The sequence below is a fragment of the Schistocerca cancellata genome, chromosome 1 (genome assembly GCF_023864275.1).
Source record: "Schistocerca cancellata isolate TAMUIC-IGC-003103 chromosome 1, iqSchCanc2.1, whole genome shotgun sequence".
Taxonomy (NCBI): domain Eukaryota; kingdom Metazoa; phylum Arthropoda; class Insecta; order Orthoptera; family Acrididae; genus Schistocerca; species Schistocerca cancellata.
In genome coordinates this window covers 652,522,448-652,539,099 of record NC_064626.1, presented here as the reverse complement: position 1 = coordinate 652,539,099, position 16,652 = coordinate 652,522,448, and the positions used below count along the sequence as shown (strand labels likewise).

The window sequence follows — 16,652 nt, the reverse complement described above, 5'->3', positions numbered from 1 at the left end:
CGAGAGCACAAAATGTGTGAGCTGCCCTTTTACCCTTCCCAGTACACCTCATTCCATATGTAAGTCTTATATTTGTATTATAAACTCTTCCTTTGCACAATCCATAAGAATACCCAGTTTTAGTTACCCCACAGAAATAACAAAACACCATTCTTTAGAAGCGACCATAAAGCACTCAATTCAGCAAATATGGAAACACATTCCGTTATAGTGTTTGGATCATATTTTATAGAAATGTCACTCTGGGTACTCAAATATTTTAGCTTCTGTCTGAGGTTCATAGCGCAGTCGACATAACATCCAGTTGGTTTGTGGATGTTATTACAGTGTCTCTAATTTCCAACAAGGTAAACCGATTACCATAAAACTCAAGTTTTCCCGCCCCAAAACACTTTTTTGGAGGCGTAACTACATCCGAGAATGACACAGCACCAACAACTCAACAACGTACAGAAGTTTGAACACAAACAACTCTCTAAAACCATAGATACACACAAGAAAACAAAGGAGCATCGGAAAGCGTTTATGCTAATAGGGCTGCCAACTCAAAAAACAAATACGCAGTGTATCTTTTCGAAGTGGTAAAATAATAATGACGCCATTTGACATCCGACCGCAGCGGAAACACCGTCGTCGACGCCTACCGACATATATTTAAATTTGTGTTTAAAGATGTTCCCGATGTCCGAAGCAATTAATTTAACTACCATTTTGTTCACAAAATTCTAAATATTAAGACGGAAAACAAATTCGAATTTTTGAAGTAGATTCACTAGCAAGTGACCTTAAACCGGCTCTGGCTACCGACCCAGCTGTCGCCACACGATGACATGCGCTGAACTACACTCCTGGAAATTGAAATAAGAACACCGTGAATTCATTGTCCCAGGAAGGGGAAACTTTATTGACACATTCCTGGGGTCAGATACATCACATGATCACACTGACAGAACCACAGGCACATAGACACAGGCAACAGAGCATGCACAATGTCGGCACTAGTACAGTGTATATCCACCTTTCGCAGCAATGCAGGCTGCTATTCTCCCATGGAAACGATCGTAGAGATGCTGGATGTAGTCCTGTGGAACGGCTTGCCATGCCATTTCCACCTGGCGCTTCAGTTGGACCAGCGTTCGTGCTGGACGTGCAGACCGCGTGAGACGACGCTTCATCCAGTCCCAAACATGCTCAATGGGGGACAGATCCGGAGATCTTGCTGGCCAGGATAGTTGACTTACACCTTCTAGAGCACGTTGGGTGGCACGGGATACATGCGGACGTGCATTGTCCTGTTGGAACAGCAAGTTCCCTTGCCGGTCTAGGAATGGTAGAACGATGGGTTCGATGACGGTTTGGATGTACCGTGCACTATTCAGTGTCCCCTCGACGATCACCAGTGGTGTACGGCCAGTGTAGGAGATCGCTCCCCACACCATGATGCCGGGTGTTGGCCCTGTGTGCCTCGGTCGTATGCAGTCCTGATTGTGGCGCTCACCTGCACGGCGCCAAACACGCATACGACCATCATTGGCACCAAGGCAGAAGCGACTCTCATCGCTGAAGACGACACGTCTCCATTCGTCCCTCCATTCACGCCTGTCGCGACACCACTGGAGGCGGGCTGCACGATGTTGGGGCGTGAGCGGAAGACGGCCTAACGGTGTGCGGGACCGTAGCCCAGCTTCATGGGGACGGTTGCGAATGGTCCTCGCCGATACCCCAGGAGCAACAGTGTCCCTAATTTGCTGGGAAGTGGCGGTGCGGTCCCCTACGGCACTGCGTAGGATCCTACGGTCTTGGCGTGCATCCGTGCGTCGCTGCGGTCCGGTCCCAGGTCGACGGGCACGTGCACGTGCACCTGCACCTTCCGCCGACCACTGGCGACAACATCGATGTACTGTGGAGACCTCACGCCCCACGTGTTGAGCAATTCGGCGGTACGTCCACCCGGCCTCCCGCATGCCCACTATACGCCCTCGCTCAAAGTCCGTCAACTGCACATATGGTTCACGTCCACGCTGTCGCGGCATGCTACCAGTGTTAAAGACTGCGATGGAGCTCCGTATGCCACGGCAAACTGGCTGACACTGACGGCGAAGGTGCACAAATGCTGCGCAGCTAGCGCCATTCGACGGCCAACACCGCGGTTCCTGGTGTGTCCGCTGTGCCGTGCGTGTGATCGATCATTGCTTGTACAGCCCTCTCGCAGTGTCCGGAGCAAGTATGGTGGGTCTGACACACCGGTGTCAATGTGTTCTTTTTTCCATTTCCAGGAGTGTATTTCTGTAGCAGTCGAACTGCCATTGTTATATTTGCCTGAAAGTAATAACTCTCACTCCGAAAGGTGACCCTGAGATAATTAATACAACGGGTAATGTGTGATTGAATGAAAATTCTTCTCGAAACCGTGGTTTTTGTGAAGCATAATTCCTCTAAGTTCTGATCCAAAACATAAACATCTTGTGGAAATAAAAGAAATTACAATTCAAAATAATTGTCTCGCAGCTGGAACACCTAATCATTTTCTTCGTTCCTGATCCCAAGTGTCCCACTCAAGTGTAACACTGTATGTAACAAGCCCGATAATTGTAAATTACCTACTCAGGTTGGACAGTATAATAAATTCATAACATAATTAACTGCCTGAGGGAGCTTAACAAAAATATCATTGGCCTATAGCTTAGGGGTGGTGATAAACGTAGCTCTGTTGTAGAGCTGTTTTATACGTAGATTTAATGTGTGAGTGATATGAAATCATCATGATCTAGTGTATTGTTTTTATTCCACATTTCTTTACCTGGAATATAATCTCTGCCCCAGTAGTTCTTTTTCTCCAGCTCTTGCTTTTATGATCGTCTTTTGGACCACGACTATTTTGTTCTGGTCACCAATGAGTTTCAGAGGAATATAATTTGTTGTCCGGTACAATCACACTAATTTCAAACCAAATGACCGGTTTCGGCCATTCTCAGGTCATCGTTTCAAAGAATTAGCATCGACCTAGGTGCGAAATGGGCAATGGTGAAGTTTACAGTTCGGGACGGAACAAACTTCAGTGACTTACTCGATAGTTCTGTGTCGTATAGTGAACATCGCGACAGTTTGGTTGGAAGAGACTAGTCTAAGTTTTTCTCAATGGTATGTGCTGGAAACAACACTGCCACATTTGGCGGGAGAGAATGAGCACAATGGCGTATCTTAATGGGTTATAAAGTAAAATAAGCATGAAAATTTGACAGAAAGGCGTTAGTGTAAAGATGCTCTGTGGCTGGATTCAGAATTAGCGAGAGGAACTTAAATTAGGGCCATGTTCACAGTTGTAAACGAGCTAGTGTCGTTAACTCTAATTCAAACGAACGTTGTCAGAGTTCGGGAGTTTACTGGTTCTCAGTCCGTTTTCGCTGAGGGGCCTACGCTGGTTGGTACGAGGGTATATCAGCATCAGTTGTAGGCATAATTATCAGTGTAAACGCTCAGCAGACTACAGTGGAACAGACCATGTAGAGAAAACTGTAGTTTCAATTCGTAATGCATAAAATGTGGTTTAATAAACAAATTACGTCAAATATATTCTTAAATTGTGCGAACATGCAAGTGTCACTTCCAGCGCTTTAAAAATTCTGCACAACAAAGTGCACGTAATACTAAACTGTGTTTACTGCACTCAACGCAAAAAAGCTAATGATTAATTCCTCCCAAGGAGAAGTCAGTGCAATCAGTGGAGCGCCTCAGGTAAGCAGGACCGGTTCGAGAACCTTTTTTTCACACAAGCGACTTACATGAGACCCACAACTCCCATCCCTTCTTTTCCCCTCGTACAGTTTTACGTGTCAGCTTTCGCTACCTGTGTGATACTCCCCTCGGCGTCCCGAGATATGGTTTGTGTCGCACGGGCCTTAAACCGGTCCCGCTGGAAAGAATAGATGGGTTGACGCAAACTAACGTGACGAGCCTACGACTAAATGCTTGCTTATGTTTATACAATCCTCTACAGACACATTAGAGAGGAAGGGAAGAACGTAAGCTCTTAAAGATTGGAGTAACAGCATTATTCTGAAGGCGGTGAAGTGTGATTTGCAGAATATCCATATAGATGTAGATGGTCATAAGATTCTTAAGTTTCGTTTTTTCCCCTGTTGCAGCTCGGGGAGCGTGGCTCTGGCCTGCGAGCGCGGGGAGAGGTACAAGATTTCTTCAAGCTACGGGAGGAGTGTCTGGCCCAGGGATCACTGTTTGAGGATCCGGAATTTCCTGCACAAGATTCGTCCATCTTCTACAGCAAGAGTCCGCCGAAACCGTTCGAATGGAAGCGTCCAATGGTGAGTGCTTTTGTTTAGTATATGCTTAAGGATATATTTTGACGTCATCTCCGATGTAGTCCTACTCAGTACTTGATCATAGAATTACTGCTATACAGTCCGAAGCGCCCAGGTTATGCGTAAAGTTCAAAGTATAGGTATCCATCGGAGTGCTGTAAATCACTGACTAATCAGTCAGAAGTCATCTGACAGAAAGGTGCCGTCATCTGTGTGTGCGAGACGGATGGCCAGATGTATCTGTTTCATTATGCATAAAAAATTCCCTGTGCGAATATTGACTTCACGTGCACCCTGCAGTTGTCGCGTCGCCTCCTATGCATTTTAAAGCAATGATGCCCTATCTTAGACTTAACCAACATATCCATGACATAACGCCTACAGCTCAGTAAAGCTGTTCTTACGTCCACAATCATAGGGTTAGCAGAGGTACTGAATGGTGCAGCGACTTCCATTATCTTACAGCGAGGTGGTGTTTTTGCATGGTATTAGTGCTCACATGGTATATTCCTTACCAACCTTACGACGAGGAAGGGAGCATTTTGAGACTATGCATTGCCGTCCGCGGTGCTCACACACCTTTTTAAACCACGTGCCGTCTTTTGTAATGTCCAGAGACTATCATGAAACGCGATGAGTTGAGTGTAACTAGTGTCCTTGAATAAGTGTCATTTCTGTTCGTCTCATGGCGTATTTCTTTTAGTTAACTTCTGTGCTATACTATGCAGCTCTTTCTATAACGGACAGTCAAATGCAAACGAAGAAGGGGGGGAGGGTAAAGGTAAGAAAATTATTTATTATTTCTAAAGCTAATCGCTGTAACTGTTGCTGCATTTATCCCGCAGTGAAACAAGACAATCAGTGCCTACATACAGTCCTGATCTCTCCCCCAAGCGATTTCCATACTTTTGAAGCTGTTAACGAAGGCATTCCTGGCCGTCATGTGCTTCGGACGAAGATGTGCACCCCTATGTGCACCTATGCTTCCGTCGACAACCGCAAACATTTTTCCATGAAGGCGCTAAACGTCATGTCTCACTGTGGGATAAATGTATTAATAGTTGTGGTGCAATGACTTCTGAAATACAAACGGTTCACTTACTTCTCTGTCCGTCTCGTTTTCGTCTGACTGCCCCTTACACGCATGGTCAAAGTTCCATCGAGCTACGTTAATTGGCGGTAAGCCATCACACGAAAATTTATTTCCGTCTTGGAGGTTTGCACGCCAGTGTAGTTTAGTTATATTCCCATGTCAAGTCACGCCAAGTACTTAGTCTTGGATGCTTCTCTGTTGTACCATTTCCAGTGTTTAATTTTCAGACTTGTAATCTAATAATGCACCTTTCGACCTATTTATGTATAATTACGGTTGCCAAATCTAGCTGGGGGCTCGTTTGGACCATCTGAGATGGAGGTGTAGAAAGGAAGAAAAAAATTTATTTAATATAATTACTTTTTATTTTAAACAATCATATGGAACTTTTTGCGGTACAAATAGTTGGTACGCCATATTTTTCGGAAGATTTCGCCTTTTTGTGATACGACCTTGTCAGCATAAATTTATTGACATAAATAAGACTAACTGAGGCTGCATTTACTTTAAATGTGGCGTTAACAGATGGCGTTACCTCAGTACTCAAGCCAAGCTCGCAACAATATTTTGCAAAATTTGGAGAAAACTGGGTCTAGGTCCCGATACATCGGGGCGGATGGGAACCATATATATAACGCATTTCCCTTTTTTTAGGGTCAACTGCCAGTCCCGAAAGGTCGATCCGAGTATTCCCTTACTGTTTCGTGACTGTGAAGCATTATATTTGTTTAGTACATTATACCTAGGCAAAGATTTGTTCGGTATTCTAAATGATACAAACATTATTCAGTACCATGGTAGGTTAAACCAAACAAAGACCTCCAGAACCATGACCCTGGTGCTTTATCAGGCCACTTGGAGTGCTGAAAGTTCATCAGCCATTCATGTCGTCTTCTTATTGGGTGATTTATAATCTTCCATGCTTTTTTTCACTTTCATAGTAAAAAGAAACTGGTTTCATTGGATTGTTCCCAATAACGCCCACTCGTATGTATTGCACTCTTGTAATTGCATTCAGCCTGATTTTTGCTGGTATCCGTAATATTGGTGGGATTAAAGGATTCCATATTTGTTCTGCTGTTTCCATATAAAACAGAAGATGGCTTCGTTGCAAGGTGTTCCGTGGACTCATCTACATTTGTTCCGGTTTATAAACCTCTTCGTGCACTGCTATATTTAAATGCATTGTAAGTATATTGATTACATTCTTCTTCATTTTTGTTTGCATCCGTTCTCTGTACTTTCTTGTGTTTGATGGAGAATCCCATGTTATCAGCTTTTGAGAGAACTGGTATTCAACATTATTACATCTTGTTACAGGATGACTGTTTTTCTGCTCCGAATGTTATTTCTTGCCATTGAGCATGTATTGCTGTCTTAGTGAATAGAGCATGCTTCCTTATAACAGCTGAAAATGTAACAGCTGAAAATGTAACAGCTGAAAATGTAACAGCTGAAAATGTAACAGCTGAAAATGTAACAGCTGAAAATGTAACAGCTGAAAATGTAACAGCTGAAAATGTAACAGCTGAAAATGTAACAGCTGAAAATGTAACAGCTGAAAATGTAACAGCTGAAAATGTAACAGCTGAAAATGTAACAGCTGAAAATGTAACAGCTGAAAATGTAACAGCTGAAAATGTAACAGCTGAAAATGTAACAGCTGAAAATGTAACAGCTGAAAATGTAACAGCTGAAAATGTAACAGCTGAAAATGTAACAGCTGAAAATGTAACAGCTGAAAATGTAACAGCTGAAAATGTAACAGCTGAAAATGTAACAGCTGAAAATGTAACAGCTGAAAATGTAACAGCTGAAAATGTAACAGCTGAAAATGTAACAGCTGAAAATGTAACAGCTGAAAATGTAACAGCTGAAAATGTAACAGCTGAAAATGTAACAGCTGAAAATGTAACAGCTGAAAATGTAACAGCTGAAAATGTAACAGCTGAAAATGTAACAGCTGAAAATGTAACAGCTGAAAATGTAACAGCTGAAAATGTAACAGCTGAAAATGTAACAGCTGAAAATGTAACAGCTGAAAATGTAACAGCTGAAAATGTAACAGCTGAAAATGTAACAGCAATTATGCAAATATGTTCTCACATTATTAACAGGTACTGCGAACATTACATTTTAGTAGAAATCAATTTACTTGAATCATCCCCTTCATTGAAAATTTCAGTCTCCATTAAATGCCATTAAATATAAAAAAAAATGGATGTGAGTACACACAAAGAATAACATGAGCAATATACTTACAGTGCATTTAAATTGAGCGGTTCACTGAAGGAGACATAAGCAGGAAGAAATACAGGATGTTTCAAAAAGAATATACGCGCGCGCACACACACACACACACACACACACACACACACACACTTATTAAAAAACTGACGTAGCGAGGGCGTCAAGTGGGCCTATCACGCCCTGGTTGTCACTGGCGGAGGGGGGCGCCAGATGGTTACCAAGACGAGCAAGATTTTACGAAAACTAGATTATTATTAGAGTAAATGCCATGTATTGCATTATTGTAGGTTTCTGGAGGGAGGGTGGTGGTTGTGGGGGGGCCCCCGAGGGGCGCCAATGAAGTGCAGTGTCGTACACTGGGCGCTGGGGGGGGGGGGGGGGGGGGGTTGCGACAGTGAAGTATTGTACTCCGGGCGTCGATGGTGAGGGTCGCCAATAAAGTGTCGTGTCCCGGGCGCCAGTTAAGTTCCCTTATGTTTAATACGTCCTTCACAAGAGACGCGAAAAAGTCACTCAGATACTCGAATTCCTCTTATATTCGCGTAAGCATGTCCATCGTCGATGATACGGCAGTACGGATCCGGTTCTTCAACTCCTCTGGGTTCTGCGGTGGTGTTGCTACATAAGCTTTGTCCTTAATGAAACCCAACAGGAAGAAAAAGGGCGTCAAATCTGGTGACTGTAGAGGTCAACTGAGAAGTGCTTATTCGCCGGTTGTTTGACGACCAATCCAACGGCCTGGTAGAGTTCCCTAAAAGTTCAGTGTGTGCGTGATAATTCTGTAGGCCCCAAATTAGAGCATTGTGTTTGTTTACTTTCGCACTAAGGTGGAAAGTCGCCTCTCAAAACACGACAAATTGCTTTAGTAGGTAGTTGTAACTTCCGATTGGCACTACCAGTTGATTTTGTAGGACAGCGTTAGAAAGCGGTTTACATTAGTGAGACATATTAGTCTTTCCTTCTACGGACTGTCGATACCATCTGCGAATGTTCCATCCGTTGAGTTTCGTACCTCAGCTTGAAACGTCTTTACACTATAATCACGTAATGACACTTCGTAAACTCGAGAACACACGATGATTCCTGCTGCCGGTCCAACATGTGACGGTAACCAAGAAAATGAAAACAGATATCTAGTGGCAATAAATATGAACTAGAAAATTTATTAGTTCCTCCAATAACAGAGCTGCGGCGGAGCGATCAATAGTTTAGACAGCATAATACTTTGCAATACTTAACATTCTCTTTTTGAAACACCTTGTATTCATGAGGCAACAGAAGACCATATGACGAAAGAAGATTGTTTTATATGAAACAAAAACATATATGGAATCATTTACTTCACCCAAAATTACAGATGCCGTGCAAAAGTAAACCAGAATATGAGCAACATACTTAAATGCAATTCAAAGAGTGCAGTACAGGCAAGAAGCGTAATCAGTGACAGTGCGATGAAACCTGTTTCCATGTCATGTCAGATGATTTGATTTTTAAGTGTGCTAAAGCGCAATTATTTCCATATAGTAATGGCCGCACAGTCTAAATTGCAATTTTGAGTTTTACAGACAAATAATTTTCCAGTAAAAAGTGATCACGATGTCATTTACAAAATTTTACGAGTATCGGCCTCCCAGCTAAATAAGAAGTTAATCTTAGTTTTTAGTTGTGACATCTCAAATATATTACTTCGGAAGGTCACAAAAACGTTTCCAGTCATGCACTTTGCTTTTGACTAGGACACTCACCCATAAAGTATAAACGAAAAATATTATCATCTAATACTCGTATATTTTGCAAATCAAAAAGAAGAGAATTCGCGCCATATTTTCCTCTGTTCAAAGTTAACTCCCAGGCCATTAGGAGCGCTACTGTCGCTTGCTTTCGTATCATTACATGGGCAGTGCACTACTTAATAATTTGGTGCTTGTGTTTACTACGACATACACAAATGAACCAAATACGAACATATTTAAACAGCCTATAACCCTTTGTGGGTGTTTTTGATAGTTTAGGCAACATTTTCCAGTTTTGCTATGGCTCACAGTAGTAAATAGTAACAAAATAAGAGTGAATGTTGTTTGGAATACTAATTTTATTTTTTCATCATATTACAAAGGTTGTATTTTTTAAGTACCATCTTATCCTTGCAAGCCCCCTTACTCTCGTTCTACTAAATAATTTTCAAAAATTAAAATTCTTCCCAAATCTCGCATATATGTACTGCGATTACGTTGGAATCAATTTTATCCAGCTTCAATAAATCTGAAGATGAGAAGAGGACAATTAGCTGCTCGTTCGCAGTAAAACGGTATAAATATTAATTTTAACTTCTGCCTCGACGTCCATTGTAGTTCCTTCAATTCGTTGCAAAGTAGTCTTGCAGCAAATTATTTTTCTGCCTTCAAAAGTTTTCCAAGTGTGTTCATTTCACTCACTGAAGTCGATATTAAGACGTTGCAGGTTTTTCAGTTCACTCATAAACTCATTTATTGCATAAATGGAATCTTTCATGTAGAACATAAGACGACTATCAATTCAATGCTTTCAACATTCTACTCGCAACTCAAGCAAGCCAACTCGTCCTATCTACTTTAACTTAAGAAAGCACGTATTAACAATATTTTTCCAATATTGTTTTCAGAGTTCCTATTTAACACTTCCAACGTCGATAACTTGAAATGTAATTCTGAAGTACATCAAAAATACGAAAGATAATTGTCACTTGCAAAATAATTGAATTAATAATACTTAAGTTAGATTCGTTTGACCATAAATTTCTGTTTGGATATAAATAAAATGTTTTACTATTTGTTCACTCAGGAATTAAAATTAATGTTATTTCAGAAAAAAATTTTGAAGTATCAGGTGAGCAAATTCTTAAATGTATAAAGTACAAAACGCAACGAAAATAGGACTACTGATCAGTTTCATAACACTCTCAAGTGTTGAGGCGACCAACAGTTCTCAGTATCGCACATATCCTAAGTAATGAATGAATATGTGTCAGAATGCGCAAATGCTTAAAAAACGGTGAACTTCAGGCAGATAATTACACTGTTATTAAATGTAATTCAGTAAAAATATTTTTGTTTTCATTGCAGCTAAGAAACCCTCCAACAAATAAACATTTTGCGTTTGGTATAGATTGAATCTTTTCGTCTACATACTTCGTATTATTGCTTTTGCTGCAAAAGTGACGAAACGATCACCTTTATTTTCTGAACTTACATTCTTTGGGACTAAATTTTTTCCTGTTGTTGCTTTCTGTAAAATTGGCCTTGGAAGCGCTGGGACTGGCATGTTTTAAATTCATCTTACTTGTCAGTCCCTCAGCAACGTTATTCATCAGCTCCAGGTGGAATCTTTCCATACACTGTACTGCACAGTTCATAAGCATTTACACTCATTGGATCTTCTTCCAGGTCCACAAGCAGATCTGAGAGAGTAACATGGTTCACACCTCCCACATTACAATTCTAGTCCTTTGCTACAGAAGAGAAATGATTGTTGATTTTAGTATCCTGCTTGTGCTTTCTACACACAATAACTTCTGTCCCATGGTGGTTGGAAACAACACAGTTATAGTCTTACCACAGAAATATCAGAATTTCAGGGGGTGACATCCTATAATCAAACTCGTCTCTTTCATTTCTGTAGGTGAGAGGCGAAATTAGAAACTTTTCCTGTTTATCGCCATTATGCCAAAATCCAAAAATTTTCTGTACTTTCAGCCTTGAGGCAAGGCAAAGTAAGTAAATAAAAGTTAACAAGTTCAGTCTCCTAAGACTTCTTTTGTGAACCATATGCTACAGCTTCTCCTAATGTGTAATTTTTGAAATCGCCTCTCCAGAGATTCATTTCTCACTCTAAATGTAAAGGGCAAAAATGTTGTGTTGGCAGAAGAGCCAACACCGTGTTACTAGTGGAAGGCCGAAATACATGCGTTTTAGCTCACGCAGGCTGGCGTGAGGAGGGAAGAACTATACTGACGTGAGGTCTGGAACATGACAAGGAATCAGAATTCAGAAAGCGGACGTAACTACTTTGATACTTAACTTTAATCCATTAACGATGAACGTCGCTCTTGACGGGACATGATTCACAATATTATCTGTTCAGAATAATAACTGAATATGGCGCCTCGCTAGGTCGTAGCAAATGACGTAGCTGAAGGCTATGCTAAACTGTCGTCTCTGCACATGAGAGCGTATGCAGTGAACCATCGCTAGCAAAGTCGGCTGTACAACTGGGGCGAGTGCTAGGGAGTCTCTGTAGACTAGACGTGCCGTGTGGCGACGCTCGGTCTGCAATCACGGAAGTGGCGACACGCGGGTCCGACGTATACTAACGGACCGCGGCCGATTTAAAGGCTATCACCTAGCAAGTGTGGTGTCTGGCGGTGACACCACAAAAAACGTAGCGATTCTGGTCTGCATTACACCACAGTTTGTAATCACATTATACAGGTTTCAATGAATTTCTACATCTCGTTTGTTCCGTTTCTCAACAGTTTCAGGTAAACTGATTTCGATCTTCATTGCATCAAATATCTTTTAAAAATTGAATCAAAACATAAATAGTTTTCAAAAACGTCGTCAAAACTTGAAGTTGCAATATTAGGCCTTATTGGTATCACTTACTTCAGCAACACAGACTACATCATCGTCTACTTCCGCAACACCATTTTCTCTGGCACATCTCAGAAGAGCTGCAAGAATTTAGTCATCTTTCAATACTGTCAATGCACAAAAAGTGGTACTCTTCTGTGAAACAACATCTACAACAATGAGAATCATGCTAACACTAAAAGGAGCCAGACCTAGATGCAACTAGGTCGACAAAGCTAGTGAAATACAATGAAAAACATCAAAGAAAGAAGCAAACTACTTTTGCGTAGCAATATGCGTAAAGTGCACACACGGCCAGATGGTATCCCAAAGTATCATATAGTTTTAGATTTGTAACATAAATAAAAACTATAGATTTTAACAAAAGACTAGATGAAAATAGGCCCTAATTAGATCATATCTACGCTAATTCACTCAAATTGCTAACAACTGTGTGACAGTAAACACAGCAAATATGGTCCCTTCAAAGCAGCTCTTCAGCTTATACAAATGTAATTTTTGAAGGGCAAAAAGATTTGAAATGTTCCCAACTCAAGTTATAAATGTTCTTGAACATATCATCATCGCATTATGTGTTATCTTCCACTAGATTCCCTATACAGAGTAAGCAACATAAAACCGAAGTCGGTAAAATCTTTACCCGACACACACACACACACACACACACACACACACACACACACACTCCGACAGTCTCTCGCGCAACTAGCGCGACAGGCGGATTTTTGTGTTACTGCTGATTGTTGCTGCCGGTTGTCAGGTGGTCACGTGTTACTGAAATATACGTTTCATTGCAGTGTGGTATTGAAAATGTAGTTGTGCTTGTGTAAAATGCCATATTCAGGCTTATGCTCGTTCTCAATTGTTTGAAGGGAAAATATCAAGCCTTCCCCGATGTCGTATTCCATGTGGGACAAGGTATGGTGCAGTTTATTTTGCCATGTTGTTCGCAGAACACTAGGTATTCGATGACGAATCCTCAAAAGATTTTAGAGCGTCTACTTCACGATGAGAAAATCGGTGTTCAGTGTGCCGTATCCGGTAGTCATATAGTGAATCGATAACCGATTTTTTTTTTTTTTTACAGTAGTGTCAATACATAAGTTTCTCATTTTTTTCGATGAATTGTATACAGAGTTAACTCATGATAAAAAGTAAGAGCTTGTTCTAACAAGACAGAGCAACGTGTCAAACATCAAACGTTTCACAGAATCGCATTCATTTAGGTTTCATAAATGAAAGAGTTGTCAGTAGTGAGCTGTGCCCTCCACGTTCCCCAAAGATGTGTAGTAGCGATTTTTTTTCTTTGGCGCCACTCAAAGGAGAGTGTATGAATCTAGTCTCCACAATACTGAGGACCTGAAGGTGAACGTTCAATGATAAATCAACGGAGTTGGGATAGTTTTACGTCAGAAGGGTCTCAGTGTAATAAGTCAAGCACAAATATTCAGTGATCACCAGGATCATTTTTGAACATCTTTTGTAGCAATGATGTTAACAAAAAAAGACCTATGTTAATCACAACCCACCACCATTAGATAACGTACAATTGATTTGCTATCCAACCCAGCATGAAATGCAGATCGCAATCATTAGACCAGGATATAAAACAAAATTTTAAACTACAGTACTCTACCGTAGAACAATTATTTCATCTGTGCAGGATAGCAGTGAAAAAGGTGAGAAAGCGAATGTAATAGTTTTGACTGCTGTAGGCATAATTAATAAGCCCTACCACACTATATAACTGCTTCAGAAAGTGCGGGTTTGAAATGCAAAGGGTTAATGGGGACAACCGTCAGTTGCAAGAATTACCGAATTCAATACCGCCAGACTCAGGGTGGGGACTTATACCCAGTTGTGGTGAGTTAATCCTTCAGGATTTCACTCAGGTGGACGATGACGTTGGTATCCATGATCTAACCGGAACTGGACTGTTGGTCTGTCGAGATAAGGACAAGGAAGATAATGCACTACAATCGCCAGCTCCAGTCACATTGAGCGCGGCAAGGTCGTCTGTCCATCTCCTACGCTCCTCCGTTCTCAGAACGGTAGCGAGTGATGTCTCCTCAGCTCTCATCATATCGAAAATTCGCTGGACAATTCTAGGTGGTAGTCGCACCCTCAAAAGAAAATCTGTGACTAATTTTTAAAATACTTATAACATTCTCATTGGTATGTTTTCACATACTTTATACTGTATGTACTGTGTAAATATATGATGCATTATCTTCCACACTATTGAAATAAAGATGAATGAACATATGTATCTAATAAAGTTTACTTTAAATCAAATTTTCGTGTGTTTGATTTTCCCTGCATTCCTCTCGGCTATTTGAATTGGGTAATAGGTAGAAAGTAGGGGTACGTGGCTCAGGTGGAGTGAGTAGGTCCATGGAAGGCGTTGTGAGGCCTTGTGAGGGACCGACCTTTCATGGTGAAGAAACACTCCTTAATGTCCTCCATAACCTCAGCTCTTCTTCGAATCTGAATTTCACCTGGTCCTTCTCCAGAACCCAAGCAACATTCCTGGATGTTGACCTTCATCTTGTTGAAGCTCACAACCACACCTCTGTCCACATCAAACCCACAAACAAACAGTACCTTCACTTTGATAGCTGCCATCCATTCCACATCAAACGCACCCGTCTCTACAGCCTACCAATAACCTGACCAGTGCTTTCCTCTCCCGCAACTATCCAGCAGACCTTGTCCACAAACAGATCTCCCGAGCAATACATCCAACGTCCAACAATAATGTTCCTACCCCCAGACCACACAGAAGCAACCCCCTTGTCACCCAATATTATCCTGGCCTCGAATACATCAACAAATTACTCCACCAGGGATATGACTTTCTCAAGTCAAGCCCTGAAATGAGATCATCCCTTGAAAATATTCTCCCCACACCACCTGAGTTACCTTTTGTCGCCCCCTCTAACCTCCGGAACATCCTTGTCAAACTGTACACTATTCCCAGACCGCCTTCTCTACCCAACGGTTCCTACCCCTGTAACCGACCCCCTGCAAAACCTGCCCCCATGCGTCCCCCCACAACCACCTACTCCAGCCCTGCTACTGGTAAAACATACACAATTCTATGCAGGGCCACATCTGAAACAACACACGTCATTTATCAGCTGACATGCCTGCACTACACAGCCTTTTACATTGGTACAACTACAACTAAACTGGCTGAGCAGATGAACGGGCACAGATGAACTGTCTGCCTAGGAGATGTCCAATAATCAGTAGCAGAGCATGCCCTCCAGCATAATTCTAGGGACCTAGGAACCAGCTACACCATACGTGCCATTTGGCTTCTCCCACCCAACACCAGTCCCTCGGAACTGCAGAGATGGGAACTTGCACTCAACACATCCTTTCATCCCGCCATCCCCCTGGATGGAACCTATGTTAACAAACCTCACTCCCATTTGCTCTTCAGTCTTCTCCCCTTTCCCTTTCCTCTTTAGCCATCCACGCATATTTTCATCCTACATAGTTGTGTTTATCTTTATACTATATACCTCTTTACTTCTGTATGCATCCTCTTTGGTTTGAAGCTGGCACAGTACTTACAGTAGAATATCTTTGGTTTCCCTTTGCCACCCCTCCCTGTTTACCTTTCCCCTGTTGCTTCATAACCTGGGTTTTGAGTAACTGAATCCACTTTTCCTTTTTTCCCCTCTCCCTTCCCTGACGAAGGAACAAAGTTCTGAAAGCTAGGCTACATAAATTTTCTATTCCGTATCTATCGGCTGTACTGAGCTGAGGTAAGAACTGGCCAGCCCCTCTATCTCTTTGTTAATATTTACCATATGTTAAAGTGTTATGAACTGTGGGTGGAAGTAAAATAATAATGAAACTTTTCTGGAACATAAGTACATGAAGATGTAGGATGTACGTAAGTTGTAACTAAGCAGGGTAGTGATACATCCCATCTTTGAATGATAGGTATCACATCCCCAAAGACATATGTCAGGGAAAAGATGTTCATGACAGAGTAGTTATGGGGTGAGCACCCCACTGTTGGGAACTAACGATCCAGTGACCATACAGAAGTGGGTAGCAGTCACATGACCCTACCTGCTGAAACGGAGAAGAGAGTTCCATGGAGTGGGTGGTGCAGAAGAAAGAGCTCAATGAAGTCTGAGACCGCAACATGTTAAAGATAATAAATTTATTGTAATTGTTAATTATGACGTTGAATATCAATCTGTTAAGTATGCAGTACAGACAGGCAGTATACGAGTTGGTAGATGTCCTCATTTATCAAGCACTGAGTTAAAATTTTGATGAAAATATAAGAAGGTGAGTTGAGTCTCACTTCTTAATTATGTGGTGGAATGAATGAGAATG

At 41.6% G+C, this 16,652-nt stretch overlaps 1 protein-coding gene across 4 annotated transcripts in view; it reads left to right on the top strand.

The window, feature by feature from the left end:
- Positions 1 to 16,652, top strand: part of LOC126183439 (calpain-A) — a 642,654-nt gene that overhangs the window by 516,720 nt on the left and 109,282 nt on the right. For all 4 annotated transcript variants that reach the window (XM_049925446.1, XM_049925430.1, XM_049925454.1 and 1 more), the window contains one exon: positions 4,146 to 4,322. In XM_049925446.1, coding sequence (XP_049781403.1) covers positions 4,146 to 4,322 — 177 coding nt within the window. The remainder of the gene's footprint in view (positions 1 to 4,145; positions 4,323 to 16,652) is intronic.